The following is a 16,392-nucleotide window of genomic DNA, read 5'->3' on the forward strand; positions in this document are numbered from 1 at the left end:
CCAAATGTTAAAAGTGGGTCCTGGGTCTGAAAAGACACCTGAATGACATGATTTTGATGTTCCTTTTGCAACCACTCTGCCCAGGGGAAGGCAGCTAATGTTATTCTACCTTTTTAAACAAATCCATATGAACAGACCATTCCCAATTACGGTTTTCTTCTGGGTATGCTTGATCAGTTCATCTTGTAAATGTTCTCCTTAGTTTGCCATATTTCTGAATGACGTAATATTTTTTTTCTCCTTTCAACATTAGGAAATAATACCTTAAAAATTTCTAACCTTTTGGTGTCCTGGAAAGGCTCCAAGTCTTATCTCAGCTTCAACAAATCCTTCCTCATCCAGTGTCACCACCTCCTCGTTGTCTCCATCCTTCCACTTGGGTGATGTCATATTGTGGACCAGCTTGACTGCTGCTGACTTGTGCACAGTGTTAGTGTTTGCCCAGTATATGCCAATTTGAAAAGCTTCCTAAAACAAAACAGGAAAAATTCGGGGCTATGTTCAGTACTTCCTGTTTTCAATACTTCAACTCAATATAAGACAAGAGGAGATTGCAAACATAAATCTGATCCCATTTAAATTCTATATATTTTTTTCCAGCCACTTACTATTTGCTTGTGCGATATCAAGCAGTGTTGCCAAATGTGTATGCTGAACTGCATTTCACCACGAGATTTCATGGTCCTAGTCCATATTCCATATCCCTATTCCACATCCCTAAGCCACAGTCTGTCTATATATTCAGTGGGTGGCGCAGCAGTAATGTGCTAGAACAATTGTGTTACCCAAGAACCCAGTCCAGCTGGCGCCCTAAGCATGACCTTTAACCCCTTTAGGTTCACTCTATAGGTGACTGCACAGAGGATGCACTCTTGCATGCACAACAGAGAAAGCAAACCCTGACATACATTTGGTACGCTCATTCACAGAAGATAAACTTTGCAAGCACTTCTGATGTTTGCAAATGACCTACTCTGCACCTGAACTAGTTTTCTACGGCTATCACAAACAAGCACTTATATTTGGCCATTAATTAGCCCTGGTCAGAACAAAAGCAATTAACACTGTCCCTACTAATAAATAGCTATCTGCATAACTTCAGTTTTTGCTTGCAGAACTCTCCTGGCACCCTGCAGGTTTGGACTTGTACTCAAGGCTAAGAACAGTCTGGATGCAAGCATTCTATTCACCCTAAAAAAAAACACAGGGGGAGGCCCAAACTTGGGCTCAGTGCATTTGGTTATCAGGTCCTAGTTGACACCGGAGGCTGTTTGTAGGAGAGAGGGACTTAAGGTAGCCTCCATCATGCTACCTTAGTGCCGAACTGGCTAAATGTATAAGCCAAGGCTGAGATTACTTTTCGTATACTCAAGGTAGTACAATATAGAATTTAATCTTGAGGCCCTGTGGTCAAATGGTTCATAGAAAAAAAAATTAAGACACTGAAATAATCCACAGTAGATGGCTGCCATTTATTGTTATAAACTGGGAAATGGGTAAGCTGCTTCAAAGGGCCTTGGTGCAGTTTATTTAGGGGTTCCAAATGCATGACCGTTTCCTGATTAAATACTCCCTTTACAATTTTACATAGCTTAAAAAGTGGTAGCTACTCTCATTTCTCACAGCAATGATGTGTTGGCTATGATGCAAGGAGGAATCTGCAATATTCACTGCTTGCCCCACATTAGGAACAAAACAACTGACCAGATGCACCCAGACTCCATGTGGGGAAGAAGCCTGCCACTGTTTGCATGTTTGTCTATGTTTGCACGTACTGACAAATAAAAAAACATGTTGTGCAGGATGTGTTGCGGGCCTTGCAACCTTTGATCTGTCCCTGCACACAAATGAAAAGAGAATGGTTAAAACAAAACAAGGCATATTGTTTTGAATAGTATGCCTGCCTGAAAGTTTGGAGGTATCATTGTTTTCCCAGAAGGTATCTGCAGGAGAATCTTCTCGCCTTCAAACAGCCAAAGATCCCACTTGGAGTGATTGATCAGCAGAGCCCATGGCAGGAGCTCTATCAGCAGCGTTTTCACACATGGCTTCCACACTGACAGTTTCACTCGCATTGGGCTATCCCACTGAGTGAGCTGTTCGCTGCTTTCCCAAGTAACGTATCAAAGGAGAGATAAAAGAAAGTGGTTAATTCATTGGTAAGATTTGCAGTTCATCATCCTAGCCATTCATAAAGCTTTTGTTACACTGTAGTGCCTCCTGATAACAGATATGATTCTGAAATACAAAGAGATTCTGCCAGGCCAAATCTGTCCCTGATTTAGGCTGGTTTTCTTCTTTGATTGAAATAGGCTTTTATTCAAGGATCAAAAAGCAAGTCACATTTAGAAATAATTGAATTAAAAGCAGTCTCAGGACAACACCTGGCATTCAGTCTCCTTGGCAGTTTCTTAGTCCTACAAATATGACAGCAAATGATTCCCTGAAAATATGATTCCGATTTTTAAAAATATTTTCAATATGTTGCAATATCAAAAGCCACTCTCTGCTTTGGAATTTGCTTAGGATAAGGAGCTTAAAAAAATAAGATGTGTCTTTTCTATCCAGGAGGCAGGTGGAGCTGATATACCTAGAAAAGTTATTGATAAATGCTGAAAATATGATGCTCTTCCCATGAAATAAAAGTTGTTTTAGGCTCCCACCATTTGCAAATGTATTTATTTCATTGCAAGTAATGCAACTCCAAAGGAAAATAGTAAGACACCAGTACCTGACAAAATCCTTCTTAGTATAAGGCCACACAGACTGGGGGGAGCTGCAGCACCCATAGAAATCGGAAAGTATTTCATTTGCAGTGCCTCCTGCATTTGATTTGGTGGCAATCTGCTTAATGAGGGCTGTCGAGATGGGGACTGCACATTCAGAAGGATCATCTTCTTCCCTGCCATGAGAATAAAGCAGGGGTGTTAATTCATTGCATGGGTTAATCAGAGAAACTGAGTGTGTGCTCTACACCAGACTTCAGGCTTGTGGGATTATTTTTTCTTAAAATAGACATGTGGACCCACCATCAGAAGCCAGCTACAGACAGTGGCAGAGGTGGTGGTAGACACAACTGGAATTTATTTAGCCTACTTGCTTAAAGGTAAAGGTAAAGGGACCCCTGACCATTAGGTCCAGTCGTGACCGACTCTGGGGTTGCGGCGCTCCTCTCACTCTATTGGCCAAGGGAGCTTCCAGGTCATGTGGCCAGCATGACAAAGCCGCTTCTGGCAAACCAGAGCAGCACACGGAAACGCCGTTTACCTTCCTGCTGTAGCGGTCCCTATTTATCTACTTGCACTTTGACGTGCTTTCGAACTGCTAGGTGGGCAGGAGCAGGGACTGAGCAACGGGAGCTCACCCCGTCACAGGGATTCGAACCGCCAACCTTCTGATCAGCAAGCCCTAGGCTCTGTGGTTTAACCCACAGCGCCACCCCGTCCCAGCTTATTTGCTTACTAATCTTCATATGCCACTTAATTAAAAAAAAAGCTCTCTAAGTGGTATACATAAATAATATTTGTAAGAAAAATTCAGGAAAGGAGCACACCTGAGCACATGCTCAGCCTAAGAACTGGCTTTCAGCACCAGGTTGGTGCTCACAGTCCATTCACACACAAAAATCTGTCTTGAGTCTACACTGCACAGTGGCATTTCCATTACCCACCAGAGAAACAGGTGGTTTTAGTAAACTTTTGTTCCAACACTAAACTCATCCTGCAGCCCAGCATGCTTAGGTATAGATACTATACCTGGCTTGGAAGGTGAGGTGATGGGTTAAATCAGGTTCTATATTTTGCAATGGTTTTTCTTGCCCTTTCCCAGGAATAATTTGCATTTCATTTAGTCCCAGGCTCCTTTTTTCCAGATGTATGATGATGGGATCCGGAAGATGGCTCCTCATGATAAAAAGAGGGCTGAAAACAATCTACAAAATCAAAACAGTAGAACCGTTTCAGCTTTTTAACTGTGGATCCAGCATTCCAGCTATAACAGACTGTCACTAAATCTCTGCTGTGGGTCAGTTTGACCTTAATTCGTTTCAGAACATGTGAGGTCATATTAATTTGGACAATGGGGAATGTACTCACAATTCGTTGTTGTACTTGAGAATTGGCCTCTAATGTCAAGACTATGCACCATACATAAATAATGGAATTGTTTGATGATGGGACCTGCAGACAAGAAAAAAAGATAGGTATTGCCTGAGGTTACGGTAGCCTTGCAGAGCTAAATATTTTGTATCATCTGATATATCAACACATTGCAAGTCAAAAAGAAGACCAGCTTTCAAAGAAAAACAATCTCTCTTTTTTTGCACATTATTTTAGATAGGGCTAAACTACGCATGAAACCATTCGCACACTTAGCAATATCACATTTTTATATAAATAAACGGGAAGGTGCCCAAGTTTGGATAAGGACCTAGATGGCAGTTAGGGGGGGGGCTTTTACCCTATGGCTTCAACTGTGGTTTCCTTCTAGATCTGTGGTTTCCTTCTACACCCACCTATTGACATCGGGAATAAAGTTCTTATTGGCATCAATGAGAGTTTTCCCCAATGCAAATTCCCAGTGGGTGGGTGGGTAGGTCCAATATGGACTGTAGCAGGAGACAAAGGGCTAATCCTACTCCACCCTCTTGATCCTGAAAACAAGCACTTTCTAGCAGATGGGTTTGAGGCTGATTAGTATCCTTGCACTCATCCAAAATCCACAGTATTAATAAGAGAATCGTTATCTTGGAAAACACATTAGTTTTTTTTTATAGAAAATTGCAAACTTCTGATTTGCAAACAATTTGTTTGTGTACCTGGATGACTGTGCTATAGTCAGTGTCTTTAGACTCGAGAGAGACATCTCTTGACCAGTCTTCATCTCCTTTAGCCTTCACACTCAGCTCTGTTAGTTCATGGTTTTCTAGGACATACGATGGCAGCTTCTGCTTGGGTGCAAGGCAGTCAAAATGTTCCTTTACAACGGCTTGTCCATCCTGCCCAGTGTAATGCTGAACAACTTTGATTTCAATGCTTTCAGAGAGGTAACTACACACAATCTGTCTTCCAGAAATAATTATCTAAATCAGGAACAATGAGACACAAACACAAATAAATATTTTATATGAATTGATTTTTACAATAAAGTTTAAGTTGAAAAATGTCTATTTTATGGATGTTCACATGGAGATAAAGAAACATAATAATAGTTCAGCTATAACGATCTGAGTTATATAAGTATCATCAGTAAAATATTATTTTGACCAGATACCAATAATTTAATATTCAACTAAATTTGTTGTTGTTTAGTCGTTTAGTCGTGTCCAACTCTTCGTGACCCCATGGACCATAGCACGCCAGGCACTCCTGTCTTCCACTGCCTCCCGCAGTTTGGTCAAACTCATGTTCGTAGCTTTGAGAACACCGTCCAACCATCTCATCCTCTGTCGTCCCCTTCTCCTAGTGCCCTCATCCCAACATCAGGGTCTTTTCCAGGGAGTCTTCTCTTCTCATGAGGTGGGCAAAGTACTGGAGCCTCAGCTTCAGGTGAGCACTCAGGGCTGATTTCCTTCAGAATGGATAGGTTTGATCTTCTTGCAGTCCATGGGACTCTCAAGAGTCTCCTCCAGCAGCATAATTCAAAAGCATCAATTCTTCGGCGATGAGCCGAAGAATTCAACTAAATACTAAATTTAATTGCATCGTCACAGTGAATGCTTTCAATTTAAGCAATTTCAATTTTGGAGATACAAGAAGTTAGCTGCTCACCAAAATCAATTAAGACTCTATGTGAAGTTAAGTGCCCTAAGAACTCCGATGGAACTTTACAAGGCTGAGTCTCGCTGCTGAGTCCACCAGTTGTTTAATGTCCTGCAGGACAATCCCATACTCAGAAGTAAGCCCAACCAAGTGAAATGGGGGCTGCTTCCAGAAAAGTGTGTATAGGATTTTAGCCTTAGGAATCAGCCATCAGCACTGATTTTGCATTGTAGCCAAATAAACACAATTTATTTTTATCTTTATGCCATTATCAGTATAAAGTTCAACCCTGACAAATGTTTATATTAAATATCTGAATCAGCCTCTCTATGGCCCGCTCTAGATGGAATGGTGGTTCCCCAAACAAAATAGTTTCCATGTGAAGAGCCAGACTTGTAAAAAGCATCCCATCTCCTTCTTCTCCCCTCAGTGTTAAACATGGTTTCTTGTTCCATGTTAAATCCATGGTTCTCTAATAAATCAGTTGCTGTAACCACGGTTTAGAGTGAGTTTGCTAACCATTGTTACAGGGGAGCCTGGTTTGCATTAATTACTGTTTGCACTGGTGCACATGCATCATGAAACCAGGCGTAATGTGGGGAAGGAATGGGGGGGGGAGCACTAAGGCTAACTGCCAGCTAGAAAATGAAGACTTCCAAGACACAGCATTATGTCTGCACTGGCCTAAAATATTGACAAAATGAACTTGCCACTAACTGAAAGGATTCCTAATATCTAGCATAGCCATTACTTTTATTTGGCTCATTCTGAGCCGATAACTGATCCAGAAGCAAGTTTGTGCTCCCCAGGCTCTGCTCTCTGTACCCAGAAACCCAAGCCTGAACCCAGATCAGAATGGATCTAAGAAATACTTAATTACTTCAAGTTAGTGGCATCCTCTTGGACAACTTAATGTTTGTTGGAAAAAGAATTCCTGAGCAAAATGTACATGCATAAGGACACTCACTTGTTTTTGTACTCCATTGAGCTGCTGGACCTTGATAATAAGCGATGCAGTCCTGCCCTTGTACTGAATAGTCCTGATAAATGTTCCTGCATTATCTACACTGAATGGCTCAGACCACCGCCAGTTTCCCCAACCTTCAATACAGATATGTAGCAGCTGAAAAAGATAAAAAACAATAATAACGAACCCAAAGCAAACAAGCAGCACATTAATTGATGACCTGTACTAATCAGCTAACCTTCCAGCAAAACCCAAGTCCCATCGCTGCAAAAATTCTCATTATAAGATTTGAACATGTTTAATACCTTTCTTTAAAAACAAACAAAGCCGTATTGACCCTTGTAACCCAGTGTACCAAAGCAACGTAGGTCTTGATAATCATGTGCTTTGTATTTAATAAACTAAATAAATAAACTTCCAGTCTTTAAAGGTGAATTTCTAAGTACATTTCTCTATTTTAATAGAGGCCAAGTGAAGCCGGTTTATCATATAGTTATTCAGTATGAAACCACTGCCAAGGGAAAAAGAAAGAAAAAGTCACAAATTTTCTGATTTATGAATATAGTACTAAAAAAAAAAGTTACATCAAGGTCTAGAAAAAGGAGATAATGAAGCCCCCCACACATCAAGGGCAATGAATCAAGGCTAATGGACTGAAATTATGTTTTTTCCAGTGAAGTTTGACTTTGACCTTTAAGAAGGAGCCACAATAACAAACGCTAAGATGTTACAAGTCAGTAGCCTGCTGGCAATTTTTGGTCCCCTCAGCACAAAACTGCTTGTAAAACAAACACATTCAATACAGTGGGTGGCTTTTGAATTACAAAAGTTAGGCCTTGACTACTAACACAAATATACAAGATAATAAGTATACCCTGAGGGGAAAATGTACTCTGGGACATAAAAGCTCCTAATGGCTTTGATATTTAAATCTTAGTCACAGAATAAAGAGAAACAACTGCTGTGGCTAAAACCAAGTTGCTCACAGCCTCCATGTGTGTGTGTGTGTGTGTGTGTGTGTGTGTGTGTGTGTGTGTGTGTGTGTGAGGTATGGAGGAGAAGCCGTATACCCAAACTGATAGAAATGAGAAGGCTGCTGGCTGTTGAGAGAGAACGATAGTGGGGAAAACAAACAAACAAACAAACAAACAAACAAACAAACAAAGGCATGCTATACAAAAGCAGGCCCTATGTGCTCAAAAATTATTGAAAACAAATGCTCTGTGATAGATAATGATGAGTCTGAACACAGAACTTCCCTTCTGGAGCATCTCCTCCCACCTGGTATGAACAGCCCGCTCATATCACCCAGGAATATGCCACCAGTTTACATCAAAAGCTTTACAAACATTGGCCGATTATTTTCTAACCATGCACCACGGAGATTGATGTGCATTTCACGTTAAATGTATGAAAAGGCTAGGAAAACAGTACCCTTGGGAGCGAGTACCTGATGACATTGTAAGCTCTGTACTACGGAAAGAATTCCTATTTATATCTCGCTGTTTTGTGAGAGCTTCACGGCGCATAAGCAAACATCATACTCAGCCAATTAAGTTAAACCACTGCTTTAGGGGACACCTTTGCTGCCTTTTAGGTTTCCCCACACACATTTTGAGAACTGTTGGGAATTTAGCTCACGTGGGTCACACCTGACTTGTGTGGGAGTGCAGACCTGGAAGAAGGCATGCCAGATTTGGGCTGCGTTGTGTTGGAAGGTATGAAACAGAACAAGGTGGCCAAGCTGGTGAAAGGCACTTGCTAAGATGCCTTGGCTGCTTGTGCCTCCAGCAACAATGATGGGTGATGGAGCATCCCCAGACTATGTACCTGTTCATCTAGTGGGTGTGCAACCCAATTCAGAACCGCCCACCTAATTTACAGATTTAGGAACCACAAGGCCTTCATGGAAATGTTTAAATTGGCTTATAAGAGTGAGAGACAACAAGGAACGGGGAACATTTAAGACTCACATATCATTTTTGGCCTTGGTTACAGAGTCCACTGCAATTTGTTCTCCTTCAATATTTAATTTGAATTGCCTGCATGGTTTTCTATTTTAAGCTACTAAATTTAGTTTTGAGCCAAACTGTTTATTTGTTGCCATTCAGAATCATGAAGTCATCAATGTTGTAAGCCAATCATCAGAAGTGGGAAAGTTTGTGAGTTCTAGCAAGGCTGGCACAGACAAAGAATTCATGATGCTGCAACAAAGGAGGCTGGCTAAGGAACCAGGCATCAATGCCACGAGGTGCTGCTAAATTAAAACCTCTGGTTGCAGAGTGATAAAGCAAAGCAGGAAAAGGGAAAGACAGTCTGGATATGTGGACTGGTGATAACAGACAGGAGAGGATTTAAGTGAAAAGCGATTTGACCACTATTGTATTTTACATCAAGAAGTCATAAATAGTATAAAGCAGGCATGTCCAACAGGTAGATTGTGAACTACCAGTAGATAACTTGATGTCTGTGGTAGATCACTGGCTCCCCTCAAAGAAGCTCAACAACTTAGGCTCCCCCCCAAAAAGCTCAACAACTTCAACTGAACCCCCCCAAAAGGGGGTAGATCACTGCCAGTTTTTAACTCTGTGAGTAGATATAAGTCTCTTGACAGTTGGCCACTCCTGGTATAAAGAACAGGGATCAGATCTTCCCTATATACAATGGATCTTCTGTAGAGTTGCTTTACAAAAATTACTGGACTATTAAGAAACATAACAGGTGACAAAGAGAACTCAGGGTTTGAGGGAAGATGCTGTCTGTCAGTGGTATAACACAGCTACGGGATCTCTGGACACAGGGTTAGGAACATCAGGAAAATCCTGCTAGATCAGACCAAAAGTCAGCATCCTGTTCTCAAAGTGGCCAATGAGATGCCCAAAAACAGTTCATGAGCACAACAGTACAAAGATCCTAGTTTGAAACAGAAGACCTCTTACTTTTCTAAACTTTAATGTTAGATTTTCATGAGACCATTAGTTGCATTTCCCTTAACAAGAAGCCAAGAACCTTTAATAAACCATAGTGTGTAAAAGCTGCCAGCTAGTGCATGCAGTTTGATCACTACCTCTTTGTCCCTCTCTTGACATGAGCAGCTAAACAAAGCAGCCTAGCATAACATTCCAATTCTGGGATTATGGCTTTTTTCTCTAATAAACAGAGATCTCTGGCAAGATTTAACCCAAGGTTTGTTGCTGGCTTACAAATATTGGCCTATGAGTAAGAAGCAAACCACAATCCTGGGTTTGGTTGTTATGCTTAACTATTTGTTTACCTACTTGTGCCAGAGGAGGAGGGAAGTGGAAGCAATTGGGCTGTGTGTATATTATGGGTTACTAAACCAAGGTTATTGGCTTATTGTTGCATGCAAATACTGCCACTAAATTACTGGTATTGTTGAAAGTAAAGACATTTCACCAGTTTCCTACATACAAAGTTGTGCAGAACCTTATCAGAAACACATTGAACCCAATGCAAGGTCAAGAACTTTAGAGCAAATGCAAGATTCAAATCAATATATATATATGTAGATCCAGTGTCTCCCAATGAAGTAAAATCTTAACTAAATGTAATGATAAATTTTAAAAAATGAACTTTTATGGAGCTGGAAGAATGCAGGGGAGTGGATAATTTTGAGAAATTCCAGGTTAAAAAAGATAAGTCCCTCATACTCACTGGGATTTGCAGAGGTTTTTCAAAATATGAGAAAATAAAACAGAACATGTACAGTATATTGCCTGTGCATAGTGACTATGAAATAAAATGTTTACTTTAAATCCAATGATTCAATTATTTATATGCATTTACTTCTGAAGCAAATGTGTTTTGAGATTTTAGCTTTGTACCGCCACAGCAAAACCAAAGGAATCTTAAAACTCCTTTCATTTATTTATATTATCTATTCTAAACAGTCAATTACAACACCTCTCCTTAACTTTAATCAGTGAAAGAAAAATTAATACTTTAAATGATACGAATTTTAATGAAACCCAATCCTTTGAAAACTATTTATTTTCATTTAACTGAGCTGCCTTGCCATACTAAAAAAAACATTTTTGCAAAGGTTAAATAAAGTATTTTATGGCAACCGCTGCTGCTTAGTGCCTGTGTAACAAGAAACATGAGCTGTCCAAAGTTGTGCAAGTGGATTTTCTTTCCCAGTAAGGGAATGTGGTATCTGAGACCTTGTCCTAACTCATTTTTATCCCCAAGTGTAAGTCAAGAAAGTCAAGTATGAACTAATGCCTAGAGGAAAGTCCCTGACTCCAAAAAGTATGGATTATTTCATATTTCACATTTATCTCACAATCTGCTCTCAGAGTTCTTAAAATTCACTAACTTGGCAAGATGAGAATTATCATGAGGAATGAAATAACTTCAAAACTATGAAGCAATCTAGCATTCCATTAATCTGACACTCGAGTGGCTTGTCCATGCTTGGGCACCGTTCTGACCTCTGGATAATGAGTTCCTCAAGAACGTCTCCAGCCATAAAGAAATTTGGAATGTGCCACAATAAAATATGCACAACTATCTGAAGTCCTAATTAAGTTGCATTAATTTTGTAGACTTACACACCCCACTTTGAAAAAATTAGGACACGGTGTTAAAAATAAAACTTTGCATATCCGAGATGACAGGGTATCAAGATCTCCAGAGTTCTTTCCAGAGAACATAGCATCGTGAGTTCTTGTTTAAAATTCACAATACAAACTACACCCAGATCTGGGTGTGGGGATTTTGCAGCATTTAACGAACGGAATCAACTTATGCACGAAAAGCGCCCCATGCTCCTGGTATGTTAAATTGCCCAAATGGTTCATTTCTAAGATCTCAACATTCTGGTGACATGGGAGAGGCGATAAAGTGTCAGCAGAACAATAATAACACAGAAAATATTACAAGGCTTGGGGGCCATTCAACAGAGTTACTCATTTAGTTCAGTTCTTGCCAGAAAACGTCCCAATAATCTAACTTTTTAGAGAATCAAGAACTGCTCTCCAGCCAGTGGTAGTAGAAGCTGCTCCACGGCTGACCTGCTTTCCTTGTCTCTCCCCTGCTCTGCTTCACACTGTATGCCCATTTGTTCTGGCACATCATTCATTCCTCATATATCAAGAGCCAATGTTGTCAGTTGACTTGTTCTGTCCCCTTCCAAAGAACAGCACCACAGACCTGATAACTAACAATACAAGAAAAAACAAACTCAAACATAAATTGCTTAGACCACTAATCACGTGTATTTCATTTTTATTCTTTTTTTCCGAGCTACCGGTATCACTTGTAACTTCAGAGCAGCCCTGTGAGGCAGGAGGACACATAAACAAGTCTAGAACAGAAATTGGACTTCAGGGCTCCTAGATACTAGTCCTTGATATACAGGATATATTGTAGCTGCATCTCAGAGGCAACCGTGTGATTAGAAGTACAAGAATTCGCATCTTAGCATAAAGCAAAACTGGTACTCCTTCAGATAAATGACTAGAGAAGAGTCTACTTATACATTCATGTGGCCTAAGAAAATCTTGGATCAAAGTATATACCCACTGAGTACATCATCCTGCTTCCCAGCATCATTATTGACAAATTTATATATGTAACTGTCTTGCAGTAAGGATAAGATTGTGTAAATAATCTGTATATTTAAAAGACTATTTTGAAATCTCAATTTGCTTACACATAAACATTTTATGTTTATGTGTAAGCAAACCGAGTAAAAAAAAAAAGTCCTATAATATATCATTCCTGACCATAGCTGCCAAGTTATTCCTTTTTTTAAGGGATTTTCCCTTATGCTGAATAGGCTTCCTCGCGAGAAAAGGGAAAACTTGGCAGCTATGTTCCTGACTTAGAATCATAGAGTTGGAAGAGACCACAAGGGCCATCCAGTCCAACCCCCTGCCAAGCAGGAAACACCATCAAAGCATTCCTGACATATGGCTGTCAAGCCTCTGCTTAAAGACCTCCAAAGAAGGAGACTCCACCACACTCCTTGGCAGCAAATTCCACTGTCGAACAGCTCTTACTGTCAGGAAGTTCTTCTTAATGTTTAGGTGGAATCTTCTTTCTTGTAGTTTGAATCCATTGCTCCGTGTCCGCTTCTCTAGAGCAGCAGAAAACAACCTTTCTCCCTCCTCTATATGACATCCTTTTATATATTTGAACATGGCTATCATATCTCCCCTTAACCTTCTCTTCTCCAGGCTAAACATACCCAGCTCTCTAAGCCGTTCCTCATAAGGCATGGTTTCCAGGCCTTTGACCATTTTTGGTTGCCCTCCTCTGGACACGTTCCAGCTTGTCAGTATCCTTCTTGAACTGTGCTGCCCAGAACTGGACACAGTACTCCAGGTGAGGTCTGACCAGAGCAGAATACAGTGGTACTATTACTTCCCTTGATCTAGATGCTATACTCCTATTGAGGCAGCCCAGAATTGCATTGGCTTTTTTAGCTGCTGCATCACACTGTTGACTCATGTCAAGTTTGTGGTCTACCAAGACTCCTAGATCCTTTTCACATGTACTGCTCTCAAGCCAGGTGTCACCCATCCTGTATTTGTGCCTTTCATTTTTTTTGCCCAAGTGTAGTACTTTACATTTCTCCTTGTTAAAATTCATCTTGTTTGCTTTGGCCCAGTTGTCTAATATGTTAAGGTCATTTTGAAGTGTGATCCTGTTCTCTGGGGTATTAGCCACCCCTCCCAATTTGGTGTCATCTGCAAACTTGATCAGGATGCCCTCAATTGTTGTTTCCCAGATGTCTCTTACAACCACCTATAAACTAGTAGCCATCACTCTTATGGCAGTATAAATTACATTAGTTATGGAACAAGTATTCCACTTTCAGTTCCCACAAAAAGCCCTGGCTATGTTTTTAGGTGCCATGATATGTGTGTGTGTGTGTGTGTGTGTGTGTGTGAAATCAGATAACTGTCTTCATGAATATTCACAAATGAATTATCATATGCTACAGTACTGTGGGCTGATATTCACATCATCATGTACCAGAGCCGGTCACAATACATATACAGAACAAGTATGTGCATTGTATAACGGATATAAATGCTGGGCTACAGTCTGCCATCATGCTTACACTGAAATTACTCAGGTACAAAAATTACAAGCAGGCTACCTGCTTGCTATATCCACCAAAGAAGTATATTTTGTGTAGGATTTTGTCACGTTTAATGCAGCCATTCATAACTGAATGTTCCTCATTCTGATTCAATTCCTTGTAAATGCTTGCAAAATTTACAGCTGGGAGACAAATGGCAAATGAAGCAGGCTTCCATAGCATTTCACTGCCTCTCTATTTGGCTTTACCAGAGGTAAAGCATAGTAAAAAGGTGAAGTAAGGAGCCCTCCCTTCTTAGATGCAACTTCCATTTAAAACTAATTCTGATGTAGCAGTTTTCCTTAATGGAAGAATATGGTTTTGTATCTTCACAATGATTTTCATGTACATTTCTCATGAGCATTCCACTGCCACATAAAAGTTGAAAAATATAAAAAGCATGCACCTGTTGCCAAAAGAATAAAGGGTAATTAAAATGCAGCATTTTAAAGGCATGTTGAATAACTTCAAGCATTTAAATAAGTTGCCTGCAAGCTGATTTTGCCTAAGCATAAGTGAAAGCTGCAATCCTTCCTCATTAGGGGCTGCAGCTTATTCTGGGAAAGCAGCAGCAGCAATACAATATGAGACTGAGGGACTGGTAACCATTAAAACATAAGATAAATCAGAGAAAATTCCTATCATGTTCAGCATTCTCTTCTCTCAGTGGCCAACCAGATACCTATGAAAAACCCAAAAGCAGAACATGAATATGATAGTGCTCTCTTGCAGTTGTTCCGCAGCAACTGAAGCATACTGTCTCTGGTACTGTAGGTAGCATATAAAAAGGTATAGCCTTATCCTCCATCAATTTGTGGCCTTCTAAAGCCATCCAAGCTGGTGGCCATCACATCAGTTTAGCTACCGTATATACTGTGTGAAGAACTTCCTTTTGTCTCTCCTGAATCTCCCAGCACCCAGTTGCATTGAATGACCCCTGATACTATTAAAGTTAGGAAGAAAAACCTCTCTCTATCCATTTTAACACCATGCATAATTTTACACACCTCTACCCTGTCTTTCTTACCATTTTTCTAAACTAAAAGGCCAGAAGTGTTATAAATTTTCCCCACATGGGAATTGCTCCAGCCCCTTGATCATTTTAATGTCCCTTTTCTGCTCCTTTGGACATGCAGAGACCAGAACCGCACACAGTATGTATTCCAAGTGTGGTCAACACCATAGATTTGCATGAAGGCATTATGGCAGCGGCAATTTTATTTTCAATGGGAGCTTTGTGTCCACACTGTTAGGATTAAAATTCCAAAACCTGAAGACTAAATTCTCTCTCTTAAACCTGACAAATTACTGCTGTACTTTGGGTTCAGAAGCTTGCAGTTCTCTCTCTCTCTCTCTCTCTCTCTCTCTCTCTCTCTCTCTCTCTCTCTCTCTCTCTCTCTCTCTCTCTCCTCTCTCTCTCTCTCTCTCTCTCTCTCTCGTTTCATTTGGAAAGGGTGTGGGTGTTCAGTTCCAAACTTGAATGAAATCTAAACACTTCTGGGTTTCCTCATCCGTTTTGTTTATCTCTTGTGTCTCTTGCAGCTAAAGCGTGTGACTCCAGCTGGAATCTGGAAAGCTAAAGATTTCTGAATGCTTGAATAAAAACCCAGAATCAATGATTGAAACACCACCCAATTTTAACAATCACTGCACTTGTAATGCTTTTTTCTTTCATACCTGCGGGGACTTGTGAGAGCGCCAGCTGTACTGGTGACTGTGGAGGCTAGCCAGCAAAACATTTTCATCAGTATCCACCTGGCCAAACCGCAGTGTCTCCTGTGTGTCATTACAGATTACAAAATGGCTGAAGACCAACTCTTCTGCCTCAGGGCACTGGTTCTGAAAGGAAAAGAATATGAAAGCCAAACAAGGGTCAGATTAATTGCAATATGTTTGGCAGCTGCCTGCCCAGTGGCGAATGTTTCTATACACACACAAAAACCTTCCTTGTCACAAGCTTTTCCTACAGAACGTTTTTTTCTATATCATAAAATCACAAAGCAATTTATGGGTACCCTGAAATATATTTTAATGGGTACCCCCCAAATATATTTATATTCCTTGAACTGTAAACTACAAGCAAAAAAGACAATGAAATAACAACTTTTAAAAGATTATCTGAGCCAAATTAACATCAGAGATTACTGCAGAGTAGTGTACAGAACAGCCTGAGGAGATTCTACCTAATAATACAAAACCTACTCATGAGCCATTATGCCTGGGGTTCCCACTGTACTGCCCGTGGGCAACCCGGTGCCCACAGTGCTTGCTAAGACCCCCCTGCCTGTTCCCGCTTTCTTTATTTCTTTATAATTAAGGGATTCTTTTGTGCTTTTGAGATGGTTGTTTGGTTGGCATGGAGTTGCTTGTTTTGTGGGGAGAGGTGTTATCTGATTTTTTTCCCCATTTAGTTTTGGGGACTGTAGTGTTTTGTATTTGCAGGGGTGGAGTGTTTCTGCACTGCCTTTCTTTCTTTTGTGAAATGCATATCCTGTGGGACCCATTACAGTTTCCTTGGATTTCCAAATGACCCTCTGCATCCACACATATTA

At 40.4% G+C, this 16,392-nt stretch overlaps 1 protein-coding gene across 4 annotated transcripts in view; it reads right to left on the reverse strand.

Annotated features, from left to right (window-relative positions):
• Window positions 1-16,392, reverse strand: part of VPS13B (vacuolar protein sorting 13 homolog B) — a 358,159-nt gene that overhangs the window by 32,256 nt on the left and 309,511 nt on the right. For 3 of the 4 annotated variants that reach the window (XM_035126121.2, XM_035126124.2, XM_035126122.2), the window contains exons 43-50: window positions 15,518-15,679; window positions 6,727-6,882; window positions 4,817-5,080; window positions 4,095-4,178; window positions 3,756-3,931; window positions 2,732-2,902; window positions 1,905-2,106; window positions 280-468 (exon numbers count right to left, since the gene is read on the reverse strand). In XM_035126121.2, coding sequence (XP_034982012.2) covers window positions 280-468; window positions 1,905-2,106; window positions 2,732-2,902; window positions 3,756-3,931; window positions 4,095-4,178; window positions 4,817-5,080; window positions 6,727-6,882; window positions 15,518-15,679 — 1,404 coding nt within the window. The remainder of the gene's footprint in view (window positions 1-279; window positions 469-1,904; window positions 2,107-2,731; window positions 2,903-3,755; window positions 3,932-4,094; window positions 4,179-4,816; window positions 5,081-6,726; window positions 6,883-15,517; window positions 15,680-16,392) is intronic. The other variant, XM_035126123.2, reaches the window with a different exon arrangement.

This window comes from Zootoca vivipara, chromosome 8 (genome assembly GCF_963506605.1).
Source record: "Zootoca vivipara chromosome 8, rZooViv1.1, whole genome shotgun sequence".
NCBI classification, from domain to species: Eukaryota; Metazoa; Chordata; class Lepidosauria; order Squamata; family Lacertidae; genus Zootoca; species Zootoca vivipara.